General features: G+C 37.4%; 1 protein-coding gene across 1 annotated transcript in view; it reads left to right on the top strand.

Moving 5' to 3' along the window:
- Positions 1 to 19202, top strand: part of LOC126240282 (transformation/transcription domain-associated protein) — a 491514-nt gene that overhangs the window by 247683 nt on the left and 224629 nt on the right. The window contains exons 30-35 of the mRNA XM_049947913.1: positions 1048 to 1181; positions 4500 to 4661; positions 6327 to 6584; positions 9698 to 9821; positions 15279 to 15425; positions 15555 to 15760. Coding sequence (XP_049803870.1) covers positions 1048 to 1181; positions 4500 to 4661; positions 6327 to 6584; positions 9698 to 9821; positions 15279 to 15425; positions 15555 to 15760 — 1031 coding nt within the window. The remainder of the gene's footprint in view (positions 1 to 1047; positions 1182 to 4499; positions 4662 to 6326; positions 6585 to 9697; positions 9822 to 15278; positions 15426 to 15554; positions 15761 to 19202) is intronic.

The following is a 19202-nucleotide window of genomic DNA, read 5'->3' as shown; positions in this document are numbered from 1 at the left end:
GTGCAAGAAATTTGGTATACGTGGACTAGCTCAGTCGCTGTTAATCATTAGGAGTTGACTGACTGATAAAAGTAATAATAATGCATATCATTTATTCTCATTACTAGCAGTGCATAAAAACAAAACAAATAACACCTAGCTTCACTAATTTTATCATCAACGGTAATTTTGTTTAATACTTTGGATTACTAAAATCCCAAGCTCGAGTCTCATTACACATAACGTGATCATTTACAGGTTTTGTGGCAAATGTGCCGAAGGATTTTAACTGTGTGCCCTTTTTGCAAACACAAAACTACCAGGACTATCAGAGCTTAAAGTGTAAGAATTAATTTGGTCTGTGTTTCCATCATTTGATGCATTACACCATGTCTCAACAACCACTGTAACTTCCTCAATACTTTCCTTTTGCTTGTATTTATTCTTCAGAAATCTGAGATTTTAGTAATCCAAAGTATTAAACAAAATTACCGTTGATGATAAAATTAGTGAAGCTAGGTGTTATTTGTTTTGTTTTTATGCACTGCTAGTCCATACTCTTTTACTGAAAGAGGTAAGAAGGGAGAGGAGTGTACTGAGAATGTTAGAAGTATGCAAAACCTATGGTTAAGTAGTGTGCTTCTTTTAGGTAAGGAACGAATGAAAACTGCATCGGGGTTCGTAGTTTTAGAGGTCACCAAAATTTAACAGGCTCACTCCTTTGTGCACAGTCTAATAGCCTTTTTTAAATTATCGGGATGCTGTCTCCCTGTTAGGAATGTCTGGTATTTTAAATGTTTTTGACTTTACTTTCAGTGCTGACGAAAACTTGTCTCTCCTCATCAAATGTTTCTTCCAGTTACAGCTTTCTTATTTCTCCTTTATTTTATTTTCCTGTATGGTTTTATCATCACATAAATAAAAAGAAAGCAGTAAAAAAAGCAGTAAAATTTCTCTCTTTGTGTCTTGTATTTTTTATTTTTGTTCTTCAGTCATGTGAATTTAATATTTTTTTGAATTGTTTTTCTTTCACTTATAAATTGATGTATTGGAGGAATTTGCTTACAGGTGACAAGGCAGATGTTCAGTATATTGGAATAATGCTGTTAGCAGCTATAATAAAATTTGATAGACAATGGTTGTCTACACAGCAAATGCTTATTAACTCCCTCAAGAAGGTGTGGATGGATGACAATTACCTGGTAAGTATTTTTGCTGTGCATATAGCTGAAGTACTTATTTCTTATGTGTTCATCCATTAAGCTAAATGATCTCACTCCAGATAAAGTTAAGTTTGCCTCATCAAGAATACTCTCCAGTTGGAAGTGTTCTTGCAGCTGTTGTCATGAGTGAGTTTTTGTCCACACAGGCTTTAATAAGAGATCATGGTATTGGCTGAGGGGGACGGGGGCTACTAGTGCTGCCTGAGTAACCGAATGGAACCTGAAGGTATACCAGTGTGAATCTACATTGAGTATATGAAAGAAATTGCTCCTTTTCTAATAGCAGTCTACCATAGAGCATTAGATGAGGGAAGCATTTCTAATGATTGGAAAACAGCACAGGTCATTCTCGTTTTTCAAGAAGTCATTAAACACACACAAAGTAATATAGTCTATCTCTGATGTTGGTCTGTTGTACAGTTTGTGCTGACACCTTGTATCATTTCTTAAGACAGAAAATCTCCTCTGCAGGAATGAACATGGCTTCTGAAAACAACAATATTGTGAAACCCAGTCCACTAAGTTAGTTCGGAAGACCCAGAAAGCAGTTGATGCCAATGCCAAGGTTTATACCATGTTCTTTGACTTCCAGAAAGAGCTTGATACAGTTCTGCACTGTAGTCTAATGAACAATGTATAAGTGTATGGAATATTGGACCAGCTGTGTGGTTAGATTGAAGAGTTTCTGCCAAAAAGAATACAGGAAGTCATTCTCTACAGAGAGGAAATGTCAGAATAAAAGTAACTTCAGGCATACCCCAAGGGAATGTTAAAAGAGCCATTACTTTTTACGCAACAGGGTCGAAACTGATTGTAACAACGCTAAAGGGACTCACGGTTTATGGTCATTACAGTTGATAGTTGCACAAACTGAGTTGTTGTTTTGCTTTTTTTACAGGCTGTTGTAGAGTTAAAACTTAAAAAACTAGCAGAAATACAGCACACCTATCATATTTACAACACACTATTTGTCGAGGGGGGCTAAAGAGGAAGTTTTCTTATGATTATGCAGTACGTACAGCAATAAGATGCCAGGAAAATGTAAAAATCTTAAACAAGTGAAGAAAGAAGGAGCAATGACATAAATTGTTCAATAATGTTTAAAAGGGGAAGGTAGGAGACGAGATACTGGCAGAAGTGAAGCTGTGGGGATGGATCGTTAGTCGTGCTTGGGTAGCACAGTCAGTAGAGCTCTTGCTCACGAAAGCAAAGGTCCAGAGTTCAAGTCTTGGTCTGGCACACAGTTTTTATCTGCCAGGAAGATTCATATCAGCGCACACTTCACTGCAGAGTCAGACTTTCATTCTTGAAACATCCAAGAGGCTGTGGCTAAGCCTTGTTTCCACAATATCCTCTTCTCCAGGAGTGCTAGTCGTACAAGTTTCGCAGGAGAGCTTCTACGAAGGTTAGAAGGTAAGTATTATCAGAATTGAAGCTGTGGGGACGAGTTGTGAGTTGTGTTTGAGTAGCTCTATCGGTAGAGCTTTTGCCTGTGAAAGGCAAAGGTCCCAAGCTCGAGTCTCGATCCAGAGCACAGTTTTAATTTCCCAGAAAGTTTTCTTATTGGCGCAGACTCCGCTGCAGAGTGAAAATTTTGTTCTGGACCTTTCTCTTCCTTGTCTAGTGACATCGTTTTCAGTGGGACAATAAACCCTAAGCCCCCTTTTAAACAAACTGCGCAAAAGAGTACAAGGTTATCACTTTTGAGGCACATTATGGTGAGAAATACATTACTCTGCAAAATGAGATAGATAAAGTAATGCAACACATTAACTACTTACTGGAAAGTTGGGAACATATTGCCTGAGGTCTTCCAGTCAAGCACAGAAAGCTGGAGGAGGTTCACGTAGAAAGTAGTCAGCATGACTATAGTGCCAAATGGGGCAGGCCCCGCAACTAAAGAAAGTTCGAGGAATCGGAAAAGACAGTGCATGTCAATCAGCGAGTAGTTACAGTGTAGCGATGTTCTTCATTACAGCAAGGCTTGGAGACAGCATGTGGATGACTTCACAGATGAAAAATCATCAGGAAAGATGAAGTGTGATGAGTGTAGCCCAGGTATTTGGTATTGCTTACAGCATTGTTTCATATGGATGGGGAGCTTTCGGAACCAAAGACACTGTTACCAAAAGTAGAGAAAGCTGATCGACCATGCTCATCTACAATGACAAACGTCTGTTATATTTTGCTACAGGAAAGAAGGGACCCATGTCAAACAGTGGGTACAATTGCAACCACATTAAACAGGACTGCAAAGCAAGGAAACTCACGCTACACAGTGGCGCGGTGACTACTTGGGTGTCCCTCTGCCAGACACGCGGTACATTGTGTTACGTTCGCACCTGCATATTAGCATCATTTATGATGGCGCCAATAGTGTAGTGACTGGACCAGTAAGGTTTGGCATCCCATACTCTTTTTCTGATGAGAGCAGATTCAATCTGAGTAGCGATTCTGGACCTATCTTCATACAACGAGAAGTGGGAACTTGTCAAACATAATAGCTTTGATGGTCCAGGTGTTGTGATGTGGGGAGGCATATTGATGCATGGGCATTAAAACTCCAAATCTTGAACAGGGTACATGCATTAGTAGACATTATTTTGACAGAATATTCCTTCCCCATGTGCAGCTTTTGAGGAGTCCATTCAGCCCTGACTTCATTTTTATTAATGGCAGTGCACAACAGCATTGAACCGTGCAGGTGGAGGATATTCAGTGAATAGACTGACTGCCCATTTGTCTGACTTAAATCCTGTTGGGGATGTGTTAGGAAGATCTGTTGCAGTATGGCCATGTGCACCAATGGCAACCCAACCTTGCTGGTGACAATTGGAATGCCCTACCACAAGAACTCTGTACAAATCTTGTGGCCAGTATGGGAGTGCATTGTGGAGCTTGTGTTACTATTCGTGGTAATGGCACAGCCTATTAAGAACCATGTTCCACCTTTTTTTAATGCCAGAAGACCAGCATACATCGTGGTGAATTCAATGTAATTATTTTCTTCGAGTAAAAGTGTCATTTCTGTTCATTTCATTGCGTATTTCTTTCAGTTACCATCTTCCTAAATATGGTCAAAGTTTCATCAAGTAATGTTACTTGGCAGTGAAGTCATGGGAAAGTTATTGTAGTCTTTAAGTTTTGCACACTGTCATAATAACATTCTAAATAAAATGATTTTTGTTTATGACAGCCAATGTTTTATTTGTTGCAAGCATTTTTTTGTGATCTAAGTGTTATTGAAATTTTTTTACGCATTGTTACTGTAGTTACATGAACATTTTTTGCTTTCAGGAACTCCACAAGAAAGTAGAAGGAGTAGATGCAAGACACTGGCGTGAACCAAAACTTATAGTCAAGATACTGCTTCATTATTTCTGCCATCATCCTAATGATGTTGACTTACTATTCCAACTCCTTCGTGCATTTTGCTACCATGTAATCCCAGACTTCCAGGTGAGCATCTCTTTACTGTTTTCTGGCACATTTGTGTAGCATTTGAGAGAGGTTGAAAGTATAAATTACTCTGTTTTATGTATGGAATTTGCTGAAATTATTGACACCACAATCAAAAGAACTGGTCCACAGTTAGATTTATTGTGTCAGATTGCTTATGTATGTAATGCCAGTAATTAGTTCCTTAGACCAGGATGCATTTAACACATATTTCATCAGTGTAAGATTGTGGCAGAGAAACCTGGCTATGAAAATTAAATGTGACAGAATAGATACTGTGAGAAGTAGATGACAGGCACTCATCTGATAGTCCATTGTATGAGATGAAAACAGATCTCTCTCCACATTGTTTCCTTTCATTATTTTGCCTAGTATAAAAAAGAAGTTGAGGGATAGTTTAAAGTTTTTCACGTTACAGCAAACAAGATCATAGGGACTGGTTCAGGCAAGGCCTATGGAGTAGAAGTCATTCCCTCAGCATTATTGAAATCCTCTTGTCAAACCTATTCCATGTGGTGTGCAATACATATGAGACAGGTGAAATACCCTTGAGAAGATATATTTGGATTCCAGTGAAATGTAGGAACACACGACGCAATACTGCCCCTGCTACTTCTCTGAGAAGAAAGATATTGAGGAAAGGCAAATTTATGTCTATAGGATTTAGAGAACACTGTTGACAAATGTGACTGGCCTACATACACTTTTTGAAATTTGTTTATAGCAAGGATGAAATAACACGGAGAAAAAAGTTACTTATGATTAGTACTGAAAACATACTCTAGTCTGTCATAAAAGTCAAAGGTCATGAAAGAGAAGCCATAGTTGAGCTATTTCCAGTATTATTCAATCTGTACATTGAGCTAGCAATAGAGGAAGCCAAGGAGAAATTTGGAAAGAGAATTAAAGTTCTGGGAGAAGAAATAAAAACGTTGAGATTTGCTAAAGACATTTTAATGCTGTCAGAAACAGCAAAGGTGTTGGAAGGGCAGTTGAATGTAATGAATAGTGTCTTGAAAATAGGTAATAAGATAAACATCAGCAAAGTAAAACAAGCATTATGGAGTGTAGTTGAAATAAATCAGGTGATGCTGATAGAATTAGATTCGAAATTGATACAGTAAAAGTAGTAGATTTGGGTAGCAAAATACGTGATAATGGTCATATAGAAGGAATATAAAATGCTGACTAGGAATGAACACTTCAAAGAGAAGAGAATAAAATCATTTGAAATGTGACACTATAGAAGAATGTCAAATGATGAGGTACTGAATAAAACTGGAAAGAACTTAAATTTATTGCACAAGTTGACTAAAAGAAAGGATTGTTAACTAATATCAATAGCTTGATATGTTACAAATGTGAGCTCTGTGGTGGCTTATTGTTACTGAACAGAAGACTAAGGGTAGCTGTCACTTTTTTTGTAAATTTTCATTGTATATTAAATTCATCAACACCCAGTATTCCTCAAGACCCCTTTCATGAACTGTTTGTACATAAATATTGAATTAAGCCATGAGGAGAACTTAAATCACATGTACAAATATAATAATAAAGACATCACAGTCAACCCAAACCAGACTTACGCTTTGTTTTTCTTGTTGTCAAAGATGAATGTTTAACATAAAGTATAGAGCATTTGTAATTTTGTTTCATTATTTTCAGTTTTTGAGGAATTTCCTGGAAACAACAGTTGCAGAGAACTATACGGTTGAATGGAAAAGGACAGCATTTTTCCGTTTTGTGGATGTGTTTCACAGCCCAAAGATGTCACAAGACCTGAAAGCGAAGGTTCTGCAGATGATACTTATACCGTGCTTTGCTGAAAGTTTTGAACGTGGGGAAGGAGAAAAGATAATTGGTACTCCACCCCTTCCAGATCAAGAGAATCCTGAAAATGTTGTTTCTGTTTTTGTAAGCAAGGTAATACATTCATTAACATCTACAATTCAAAAATATACAACTAGAATTAAGTTCGAGCATTTGTTGTTGACTAAGTATAACTAGCTTTTATGTGAAGTTGTGCCTGTCTGCAACTTGATGTGTCATCTGTACGGTAAGTAGCAATTTGTCTTTTTCTTATATTGCTGTCTTACGTGATGTAGTTGGGTCTCTGCACATCACTTTGTTCTATGATAAATATGGCCTAGCACATAAATGAAAGTTTTATTTTTTCAAATTTCGTAAGTGGACAGAGCTGTCGCAAAAATGAAAATATTTCACAATGATGTTAATTTCTCAAATGGTTGCAAAATATGTACATTTAAAATGAGACTCCGGAAACAATAGTAGCACTTTCTAGCTAGCACATCGTCTACCTGTATGTTTGGGGTGACAAATCAGTAGTAGTGCAAATATGTAGTGGAATATTAATGCGCAAGCCTGAACTGCTGATTATTAGGCAGACACAATAATCTCAATACCATGGCCAGTATTCAGTAAGCCCACAGTAATTTCAGTAATTTGTGTGCTTGGTTAGGTCTCGTGACAGTCGGTCTCTTCTGTTTAAGGCAATACCCCATTAAATAATTTAGCCTGCTCTATAAATACAGAAGTGGCAGTAACACAGTATTAAATAATTCCTATACAAATCAGACAGTGTAGTGCTTAGGAAACATCTCTCTCTTTTTCTGAATGAAATTGTGGCATAATAATAATGGTTTTTAAAACCTGCTGAAATATTAAAAGCAAATGTAGCAGTGACATGCAGTGTCATCTGGAGTGCCTTTGACCCTTGGTCTATGAATGTTTTGATGACTCTGTGATGCCAGCAACTGTTAATTTTGATTTTATTTTCATACTATTGTACATCTTTTTGAATACTTACGTATATTTGTTAGCTATTTGATCATAGAATATCAGCATAATTGGCAATATTTGCCATCGCAGATACTTTATGCTCTGAGAGCTAACAAATATATCTAGGTACCTAAGACTGAAATTGTACAATATTACAAAACTAAAGTAAAAAAATAACAGTTGCAGGAATAATGTAGTCATTGAAATAAACAGTTCATGGCTTTAATGTGCGATTGCACTGTGAAGTTACATATTGCTGAAAACTAATTGCATAGCAAAGGAACTGAACAGTTTGTTGGGAGAATAAGGTTCAAAACAAGAAGGCAGTTTTAACTGAAATTTAAATTCCAAACGCAATTGAATGGGTAGAAACTGGAATTTATAGTGCTGTAATTTTATAACTATCAGCAGCTGCCATGATGAGGTGCGTGCAGTCGTCTCCTTGTCTATTGGCTGCATGGCTAGTCCTTGCATCCAATCTCTAAGATTAGCATTTCAGTATTTTTACCAATAAAGGCCACAATAACATGAGGGTGGCATTACTCAGCGGAAACTTCAAAAAGGCTCATTTCTTCCATGTCATATGCGAATGTGTAAATTTTTGCAACAGTTACTCCTGGTCACTTGATTATTACTTGATATTATTGGCCTTGGCAACCAGAGCCAGTGGTCGTGTGTGAGAGTTGCATTTGCATCAGAGAGAGAGAGAGAGAGAGAGAGAGAGAGAGAGATATTTTGTGTGGTGTGTGTGTGTGTGTGTGTGTGTGTGTGTGTGTGTGTGTGTGTGTGTCGATATGGTGAGTAGCAGTCTATACTTTTCATAATATTGTCTGTCGTTATTCCACCCTTGATTTTCCATTATTTGTCATATTCACAAATGATTTGCATATGGAAATCATTGTTTCAACATTGTTACATGATGGTAGAAAGAATAATAATTTATTGTTATCATCATCATTAGTATGTTTACTCATTGCTGAATGTAGTGACCTCATTTCTTCATTCATTTCTTAAGTAATTGAATCCTTGACTGGATACTTCCATCCATAGTGATCTTAGGTCTTCCTAATGTAAGATGAAGAGTTAGGCCCGTAATCTTCTTCACTTGATCCAACCCTGTGCTTGCTGCTCTTCCTCATGGCCTTGTGTGTTTGATTTTGCCTTGTAAGATGATTTATTCTAAATTATCTCCTTCTCTTCTCAAAATGTGCCCTAGGAACTGGAATATCTTCGGCTGACATGAGAAGGCAACTTCTTGTGATGCCATGTTCTTTAATAATGGAAGTATTGATTCTTCTTTCTGTCCATGGTTCCTGCAACATCATCTGCCTTGTGATGCCAAGTTCTTCTATAGTCGAAGAATGGATTCTTCTCTCTCTCCATGGTACATGTAACATTTTCCATCATCATAGATATACACAATCGTATACTACCTGCAGATCCTTCAAGCAACCTGTAAGTTGAATTTGATCTAAACCTTGGCAATTAACAACCATTAGTTTTGTCTTTTTCATGTTTATCTCTAGACTGAAACTTAAATCAACAGTCTACGCTCTGGAAAACAGACCACTAAGTTCGTTCTTTCTCACTTCCTCAAACCATAGATTGTTGAGTACCCTGCTATCAGTTGTCCACCCCAGCCATCCCATGCATCCCACATAACATCCTCTGCATTTTCTCACTTCATTTGTCACATCAAAAAACTCCACGTATTCATCTTCTGCTTGTATAGTTGCAGTATGACTGTCGTAAAGCCCTTTTAGTAATGATACTATTTGTTTTGGAAGCGTAGAATTTTAATAGTTTTTTTTTTTACTCCCCTTAATAGTAGTGTTCTCTTGTACAATAATTAGACAGTTAAATTCCTGACCTAACATAGTTTTCAAAGTTTGTGGATTAAAATTCTTGACTTAACATCAAACTTCTTTCTCCCTCTTCTAGATTAATTATTGGTTTTTGCATGTTGCACTGTAACAACAAATTGTGCATTGTATTCCCTATTGAAAAATTCGGTGCATTTGAATACAGAGAAAAGTGTTGCATCGATTTTATATGTCCTTAACAGAGAGGGAAATTGGCTCACATCAGAAATTTATGGTCCAGGATGATACTGTTATTCAAGAAACAGACAGTACATAAATCAACATCATCATTGTTGATGTAACTTTTATAAATATGCTTGTTATGTAAAAGAACTATAGTTTTCTGAAATGACCATTTTTACATGTACTTTTCAGATCATAGATCCTGATAACCCATTTGGGAATTCGGACTCCGTGCGCATATTCCTTCTACAGTTTGCATGCTTGCTTGTGGATCAGGCAGCTCCTCATATTCATGACGCACAAAACAAACGACAAGGTATGTTCAGATTTGTTTTTCACATTCTTTGATTACTTTCTGTATATTGTTTTTGAATAACCATTAAATGATGTGATTTGTTTTGGGAGATAAAAGAAAATAAGAAGAAATTGATAGTCCACTAATCAAAATTTCTTTTTACTGCCATGTTGCATTCTTACTGCTAAAAAAAAGTTTTTTAATGATAGTAAAGTTATGTAACGATAGTAAATACTATTGTGAAGCAAATTACAGAGAGATAGTACAGGTATTTAAGTAGTGGCAGATAGTGGGTCACTTAATTCGTAAAAGATAAAAACAAGACAAGATAAATTAATGTCGCTTATCTTTGTGGTCAATCCCCTTCCCACATATCCCTCCATTTTGAAAACAATCGAAGAATTATTCTGTAGTACTGTGCTGTAAAATTCGACAGTACTATGTTCAATAAACTTTTAACTATGGGGAGGTCATATTGTTGCTGGGTGATTGTAATGGGATGCATTATGAGAATATTTTGACTTGGTGTTCCGATTGGCAGCTCTCTTTAGATTTCAATAAATTCAAGGTATTTTACATAACAAAGTGAAATTGCCCAAAAATACCTGATCATCACAAATTACATGGTTAGCTTCTGAAGTTGCCACTTATTTTTAATAATAAAATTTTATACTCCATGACGTAGAACAAGAGCCAGTATAAATGGTAAGTAAATTGCTTGGCTTTGTTGTGTGAATTCTGGGAGAAGTCTCATGCATGAAGTACCAATTCTAGAATACTGCTTCAACCTTTGCAGTCCTTATCAAGTAGGCTTGACAGTGGATATGGTATGAATTCACAGTAACGCTCCTAGGCTTGTAATAGACCAGTATAGATCACAACATACAGTATAACTATCCTATTACATTTCCGGAATTAACATTTTCTCGCTGTTTACTACATTTTTTATTGGTCTTGTCAAATGTACTATGTTAACATGTCAATTCCACCTGAAAAATGTTAATATACGTCTAATTTTCCTGTGATTTACACTTAATGCAACAGTGTTCATGGAGAAAAAATGGACTTAATTGACATTAAATTATGCTAGCATGGCGTTGATCTTAAAGTAGTATTTACAAACATTAGATGGTTAAGTTTCTTGACACGAGGACGCTCTAATCAACAGATCTGAATCGGTGAAAGTTGGAACAAATTGTGCTTTGTCTCCTGTCGCTGCCAAACTCTGCACGGCATTCGAATAATGACCGATCAAAACAGTTTTCAAACTTTCTCTACTGTGCTTACGCAACTGTGTGATCATCATGACAACTCAGATGCGTGTTTATTTGTTTGGCCACATGCAGCATTACTTGACACCTTTGTGCCTTGTGTCTTATTCAAATATTTGTGGTTTGAATAATGAAATACTGTATGAGTTACATGCTTTCTCATGCTTAACAAAATGCTTTTTGAGAATTTGTTCTCGTTTCCAAGTGGAAATATTTACGTAAGTATGTTTGTGATGTTTTATACACACACATTGTGAGTGGTGTGTGTGTGGGGGGGGGGGGGAGGGGGGGGGTTCTGGGTATTGGAGGAGGCACAACACCTTATACCCTCAGAAAAACAACTACAGTGCAAGATAAGCAGAACAGAACATATGCAAACATCACAAAAAATGCTTTAAAAAAGATAGTGTATAACACAGTTGCAGACTTCCCAAAAACGTGCATGTTGTTTAAGCTGCAGGAGCTCATTTATTTGTTCCTGCAAGTCGACAAGCATGAATGATGCTACTACCTGCAAAACACCCTTACCGCTTGTTCACTGTGCAGGTTCTGATGTCGTGCTCCTGCTGATAGCAGATCCGTGCACTTTGACTGAAATAATAGGGATGTGGTTGATTGGCCAGTAAATAAATACCCAAGGTATATGATTATATTGTTGAGTCTATGTGTCTTTCAAGTTGGTATAAATAAGTATCGTGTTCAAAAACAAAGATATAAGTGTAACACACCAGACTTAAAAAGATTCATGGGAGCCACTATTTCAGTGTAATTGTCTCCCCTCTTCAGAGTAATCATCTCCCCACTGTACTCTATATGAACTCATGACTCCTGTGGGAGATAAAACAACAGGTGAGCATCACACCCACACTTTCAGTGTCCTGTGTAGAAGATATACTGCTACACAGGAATTTATACATGAAACCTCGGAATATTTAAGATACTTCTTGGCACTATTCACAGTAAGCTTTTCCACTGCTATTGCATTGCCCCACCCAACTGCAACCATAAGGCAGTCACAATTTCCCCCCACCACTGATAATATACACAGCAAGACAATGAGCATAGCCCTACTTGTGAATACATTTGAGAGACCAGCGTAAGCTTTGTTGATCTGAGCTAATGATGTCTAAGTCTGTAGTTACTGTCACCATTTTTAAGAAAATTAGAGTCTCTTCCTACGCAGTTGTACATGATTTTATTTTGCAACGTTGGCTAAATTACCAATTCAGCTTAGTGCACCAATGAGGTTGGACTGCTTCCAGTAATGTGGTCGGCTCTCGCCCAACTCCTGTTATGTTCTCCCTCAAACATAGCCACTCTACTCTTATTTGTAAGCTTTTCTCCACTTGTGATGTCAGATAAGTCGCTTTCCGTAATATACATAGTTAAAATAATTTTGTAGGCTCCATTAGTGAGTGACTAACATTTCAATGCACTCGGGAGTAACTCTTGCAAGAATTTTAGAAACAGTATTTTTACTGACAGTCTATTTTGTATCTTTCCCCATTCAGAACAGACATGCTCATTCTACTGTTGCCAAGGTTTGTATCTCCACCCCCGCACTCCCCCCTCCCAACTGTGTCTTACTTCTTAATTTCACTGGAAGCATTCTTACACAAGCCGCCTTGAATGTTTCATATGCTTCTTTTGCGCCTATCCAGGACACAGCTTCTGACCACTTCTAGCTGTCTCACATCCCTCTTGCTTCCATTCCTGATTACCATGCATAACAATGGCCAAACATGGCTGCCTGCTCTGAGGGTTCTGTAAAAACTAATTATGTATTTTGGCAGTTCATCTATCCCGGGAATAGAGTGTCTCAACGATTTTTACATGTTACCAACATTGATACTGGCTTAATATTGGTCCTGGGAACTTCAATACTTCTAAGAATATTTTAATTGTAAGTTTGAAGTTGGATAACAGATGATAAAAGAAATAACTTTTTCTATGATATAATTACAAATTAACAATTTTCAGATTTTCCCCCCTTTATTTGTGCTGTGAAACCTTGCTTCTTGCCGAGTTTTATGATTATAGGTCAATGGAAGTACGTTATAGGTTTTAACAAGTGAGTTTGTAAGTATCCCAATATGGGACAGAAACGGGCCAATCTTTTTATTGTATTGACTTGAAGGCTTCAATTCTTTATGATGCTAAGGACTGTAGACCTTAGCATGTGGCATAAATTTCAACTTGACCTGGGACTGTTCCTGAGAAAATCGATTTTTAACAATCTTTCAGACAGACATACAGACAGGAGGAGACAAAAAATTATCCTACAAGGTTCTGTTTTTACGAATTGAGGGGCAGAACCCAAAAAGTATTTCATATAGCTTTTTCTCCTCTTAAAGGCTTATGTAATATTGCGTTCAAAAATTAGCTAGGACAGGGAAATGACAAAATGTAATTAGAAAAACTTGAGTTTCATTAATTTTAATGATCCTCAGTCAATAAACAGTAAAATTATGTACATGAATTAAAATTAAACTTCTAATAGTTACAGGTTTCATACTTTATCTGCTTTCATTAAATCCATCATTCACACAGTAGCTAGTTACTTGGCTATTACAACCAAGTATTGTCAAAAATTAAAAATTATTCATTTCAATTATCCTAAGTTAATACCAGTCAAAATATGTACAAGATTTAAAATTAAACTTCCACTATTTACAGACTTAAGACTTACACCTGCTTTCCATACATCCATCATTCACATAGTAGGTAGTTACTTGGCTGTTACAACCAAGTGTTGTCAAAAATTAAAGTATTATACATTTGCATTAAAATGGTCTGTTGCACTTATTGGGAAATTCATGGATGGAATAGGAGGAGTTGGCCACCAAAAATTCTTTTAAATTATGTTTAAATTGTGCCTTGTCTGAAACTAAACTCTTAATGGTTGCTGGTAACTTATTGAAAATATGCGATGCTGAATACTGGACTCCTTTCTGGGCAAGAGTAAGTGATTTTAAATCTTTATGTATATTGTTCTTATTCCTAGTATTGATACTGTGTACTAAGCAGTTAGTTGTAAAAAGAGATGTATTAGGTACAACAAACTTCAGTAAGGAATAAATATACTGAGAAGCTGTGGTTAGTATGCCCAATTCTTTGAATTGGTTTCGACATGATGTTCTTGGATTTACACTACACATTACTCTTATTATACTCAACCCTTTACAAACATGTACAGTCAAATAAAATTAGACTATACTTCTAATAATCACATAATATGTAGACTGTGATGCAAAGGAACTTATTTTTGCTTCTTGCATTGTGATGAATTTCACACTTCATCACAAATTCACTCTTCTTATTAACCAAAAACATCATAAGGGAGTGAACACAGTGGCATTAGGTGTGCAAAAGTTCCAAGGCACCGGAAGAGGCTATTACAAGCCGGCCGAAGTGGCCGTGCGGTTAAAGGCGCTGCAGTCTGGAACCGCAAGACCGCTGCGGTCGCAGGTTCGAATCCTGCCTCGGGCATGGATGTTTGTGCTGTCCTTAGGTTAGTTAGGTTTAACTAGTTCTAAGTTCTAGGGGACTAATGACCTCAGAAGTTGAGTCCCGTAGTGCTCAGAGCCATTTGAGGCTTTTACAAGGCATTTGGTCAACAATTTCTGCGCTATATTCATACTACACACTTCTATAAAATCAATACATCTTTGACTGTACTGTGTCACTGCAGATGATTATGCTGTTGAGCAGAATTGATTGAAAGTATACAAGCATTTCCATCTGCAGATCATCTAAGTGAGAGAAAGAGATTTATAACTGCAAAGCAGGCAGAATTGAACTTCTTGTATCTATATGCTGGTGCCAGCTCAAATTATTATCCATCTGGATGCGTAGAGTTTCATTTAATGTGTGCCCCCTTAATCTGTCTTGTACCTGTAAGTCATTTTTATTAATTTGAAAATCCTTAATGTGAGTGTTTGCAATATTGGGAATTTTTGTATGATTGAGAGTTAAGTTGTTCGCTGTGAACAAGTGTATCCTACTATTATCGTTGCTGTATTTATTGTGCATGCCCTTTTGCACTTCATCAGTATGCTTGCATCATCCACAATCTTAAGTTTTTGCCAGAATATAGGATTTGAAAACACAACTGATTTGTGTTAATATATTACTGACAATACTTACAAGTAATACTGGCAACAGTAGCAATTTACTCTTCATGTTTTCTTTCTCGTACCCCTATTAGGCCTCAAGGTGCGCCGGCTCCTGATGTTTGCATGGCCATGCCTCATGGGGAAGAACTGTGTCGACCAGGCTACACGCTACCATGGGCACCTTCTGTTATCACATATAATAGCCAAGTTTGCTATCCATAAAAGAATTAAGTTGCAAGGTTTGTTACAGCTATAGTAAGTTCCAGTTTGTAATTTAATGTTTGAAGTTTCTGTATGTTAGAGCTAGCTGCTGGTTTGTTCTGAATTGCAGCATGTTCTGATTTCACTTCTTCTTTTATCCCCACCAGTATTTCACAGCCTACTGAAAGCACACGCAATTGAGGCACGGGCTATTGTTCGGCAGGCATTAGAAATCCTCACTCCTTTAATGCCGGTGCGAATGGAAGATGGCTACACAATGCTGACGCACTGGACTAAAAAAATTATCGTGGAAGAGGGGCATTCAATGCAACAGCTGTTTCATATATTACAGCTGGTTGTGAGGCACTACAAGGTTAGAAATTTAGCTTTTTTTAGTGTTTTATGTCTCTTTTTGCTTGTAATCAAAATAAGTGTGGGTGTTGCTTCATTATGTACAGATTTAATCTATGGGCGGCTTATGAAGAAGAGACATGCAGCGGATTGTGTAGATAACTTTACCAAATTCTTGAGACATATGCAGTGTAATTAAAATGAGGTATGTTCCAAAACCAAGGTCCGGGTGATCACTGTTTAACTGATGATAGGTCTGAATAAAGTTTCACATATGCAGCAATGTCTTCTGACTCTTTAGGAAACTATTGTAGTGTTAGTTTGATTCACTAGTCGTTTGGCAGTCGTTGAGAGCATATTGCAAGGGCTGAGACAATTGTAGATCCCATCAGTTATGAAGTGTGTGGTGTGACTAGATTTTTGCTGGCAAAAGGGTTTTCAGCTGCTGACATCCATTATGAGTTATGCTAAGTGCATGGACCTGAAATAAAGAGGGACAAACAGATTTGAAAGTATTATCGAGAATTTCAAAATAGCAGCACAAATGTTCACAATGAACAGTGGAGTGGCAGGTCCAGTATCAAGACTGACGACATGTTTGATCAAGTGTACCAATGGCTTTGAAGTAACCTGCAATTGATTATTAGTGGTCTGGCAATGAATTCAGAAATGTTGCTCGAACAACAATTTATTGGATTGTCACTGAACAGCTTGGATATCGCAAGTTGTGTTTGAGATGGGTTAAAAACATGCTTACTGATAAGCACAAAGAGCAAAGAATGCATAGTGCACAAAAGTTTTTGGAGTGCTATAGGCAGGATGGAGGTGATTTGTTTTCTCACATTATTACAGGCGATGATATGTGTATATTGTACACTGATGCAGAATCAAAACGACAGTAAATGTAGTGGCGCCATTCAAGTTCATCCAAATCAAAAAAGTTTAAGTGATCTCCATTCTTACATTGAAAAAGATGGCTGCTTTTTTTTGGGATGAAAAGGCCATCCTTTTGATTTCATTGACCACAGATCACCAGTTACAGCAGACACATACTGTGAAATGCCAACCAAATTGAGATGTGTGATCCACAATTGAAGCCACAGGAATCTGTCATCTGGCATAATCCTCCTTCATGACAATGCATGTCCTCACACTGCTGCCAAAACCAAGGAGAAGATTCAAGATTTTCATTGGGAACTTTTCGATCAACCTCCGTACAGTCCTGACCGTGCACCAACCAACTATTTCCTCTTCTCACATTTGAGAAACTGGCTGGGTGAACAATGATTTCAAAATGACTACGAAATCAAGATTGGTATTACCAACTGGCTCAATTCTCAGGTGGCAGACTTCTAAGCAGAAGAGCTAAAAACACTGGTGCAGCATTTCAGAAAGTGTATAGAAGTGAATGGCGATTGTGTGGAAAAGTAAAGTAGATATGTAGTAAAATATTACTGTAAGTAAAAGTCTTTTATCCTGAGCTTATTTTTTTACAACCAAATGGACCTTAGTTTTGGAATACACCTTGTACACACTCAAAAACATGATGATTGATGTGTTTTGCCCTTCAAGCAGTTCCATCACTGTTGCCATACTTTTCATAGCTGTGTAAGATACATTTGTCTCGATGTTGTCAGTTGATTAGGATCTACTTGTACATCTAGTCCTCTTTCCAGTCGCCGTGCCTTCCATGGCCGTCCTTTATTACACAGTCTCTTCTCGTCTAGTGTCCTAGCCTCTTTCAGCTTTTGTAACATTTCGTCATTCCTGATATTTCATACCTTCCATTCTTCTCCAGATCTACAGCCCATAAGCTCGTAAGCATTTCTCCTCTCTCCGGTGCAGTCTCCGAATTCGACACCATACAGGGTGACACACCATACAGAACACTTCACTAATCTTTTGCGTAATTATTTATGTAATGGACTGCAGAAAGTTGTCTACCTTCTGTGAAACATTTCTTTTACAACAGTTGTCATCTTCTTTATTTCCTCATTATGCATCATGTTTCTGGTAGTTTTGTATCTTAGGTACCTGATGTTATCAACTTGTTCCACAATCGTGTCACAGATGTTCACTTTTATTTTTCTTGATTGCCCTTTAAAAGTTATTGTCTTAATGTTCTTCACATTTGTCTTCAGTCCATATTCGTCATAGCTGGTGTTTTGTTCTTTTAACATGTTGTTAACTTGCTCTTGTTGTTACATTTCACTTTCGTTGGAAACAGTAATGGATGTTAAACAGCATAGGTGGAAGACAACAGCCTAGCCTAAATCCTCTGCCAATTTGTAATTCCTTCTGTCATCTCATCACCTATTGTTTTACTCTTTGCGTTATGTATAAATTGTTTATTAGCCTCCTTTACTTACAGTTACTTACAACCTTCTTCAGGACTTCATAAAAGTTTAATCCACTGAACTTTCACTGGCTTTTCCAAGTCAAAAACAACCATTCAAAGTTCATGACCTTTTTCTGATTCCTTTTTTGTGCTTGTTTTTAATAATCCAATTGCATCTTTTCTGAAGCTGAACTAATCTTTCCCCAATTTTATGCCGTTTTTTTCCCCAGTTTTGGCACCATTACTGTTTCTATGAAGTTATCTGGCCACTCATCTTTCTAATAAATGTCTCTGTCACCGTGTGCCGCATCATCCTTCTTTCAATGTGTTTATATTGCCTCATTTTTGGTTCAGGGAAGCGATTGCACGCATGGCAATCAGGAATAAATAAGTATCTGGTTGCACATTGTGTATTATGTGAGTAGATGTGTGTACCCACTGTTTGGAGGCATTAGTGTGATGGAGTGCAGAGAAATTTCACTGAAGTTCTAAGATGTTGCAGCATAACCACCATCTGAATTATGTTCGTGAGATGAATGTTGTTTTCCCTGCCTCTCCAGTAAACAATGATGTAAACTCGATGGACTCTGTATCCATCACCTCCTTTAAAAAGTGCACTGTTCACTTTGCAGCATTATAGATTGTGTAGAACTGGGACCTGGCAGTCATTTGGTGCCCACTGCTGACAAATCGTGGCAACAAAGTCGTGTGTCTGTGTCAGTTGGTTGTGGAATTAGTGCATTAAGATGTGGAATGGCTGAAAGGAGCTATTGCATTTGGACATGTCTACGTCCACATAGTAAGTAGTTTTGTGATTTGCTAGTGTGTCACTGCAGACTGCCCGATGTAGCTACAAGGAATGATGTAACACTCACAGTCGTGTAACCCAGCATAAGAACAGTTATAGTAAAGAGATTTTAGCTAACAAGGATCAGAGAAAAGTACTAATCCTTGTCAATGATAATTGGGTTCAAACACGAGTGGTATTGTCACTGGTAGTGAATGCAGGTCCATCTTGACCAGTTCTGGGCAAACATTACCAAGCCAAGTGCTTATGATGGACATTTTGAGACTGTACCATGCAAAATGCCATTCTTCCCAGTGGCACATGAAACTGCACATCTTC

Source organism: Schistocerca nitens, chromosome 1 (genome assembly GCF_023898315.1).
Source record: "Schistocerca nitens isolate TAMUIC-IGC-003100 chromosome 1, iqSchNite1.1, whole genome shotgun sequence".
In the NCBI taxonomy this organism is placed as follows: Eukaryota; Metazoa; Arthropoda; class Insecta; order Orthoptera; family Acrididae; genus Schistocerca; species Schistocerca nitens.
The sequence above is the reverse complement of the archived record's forward strand: the minus strand, read 5'-3'. Positions and strand labels throughout refer to the sequence as shown.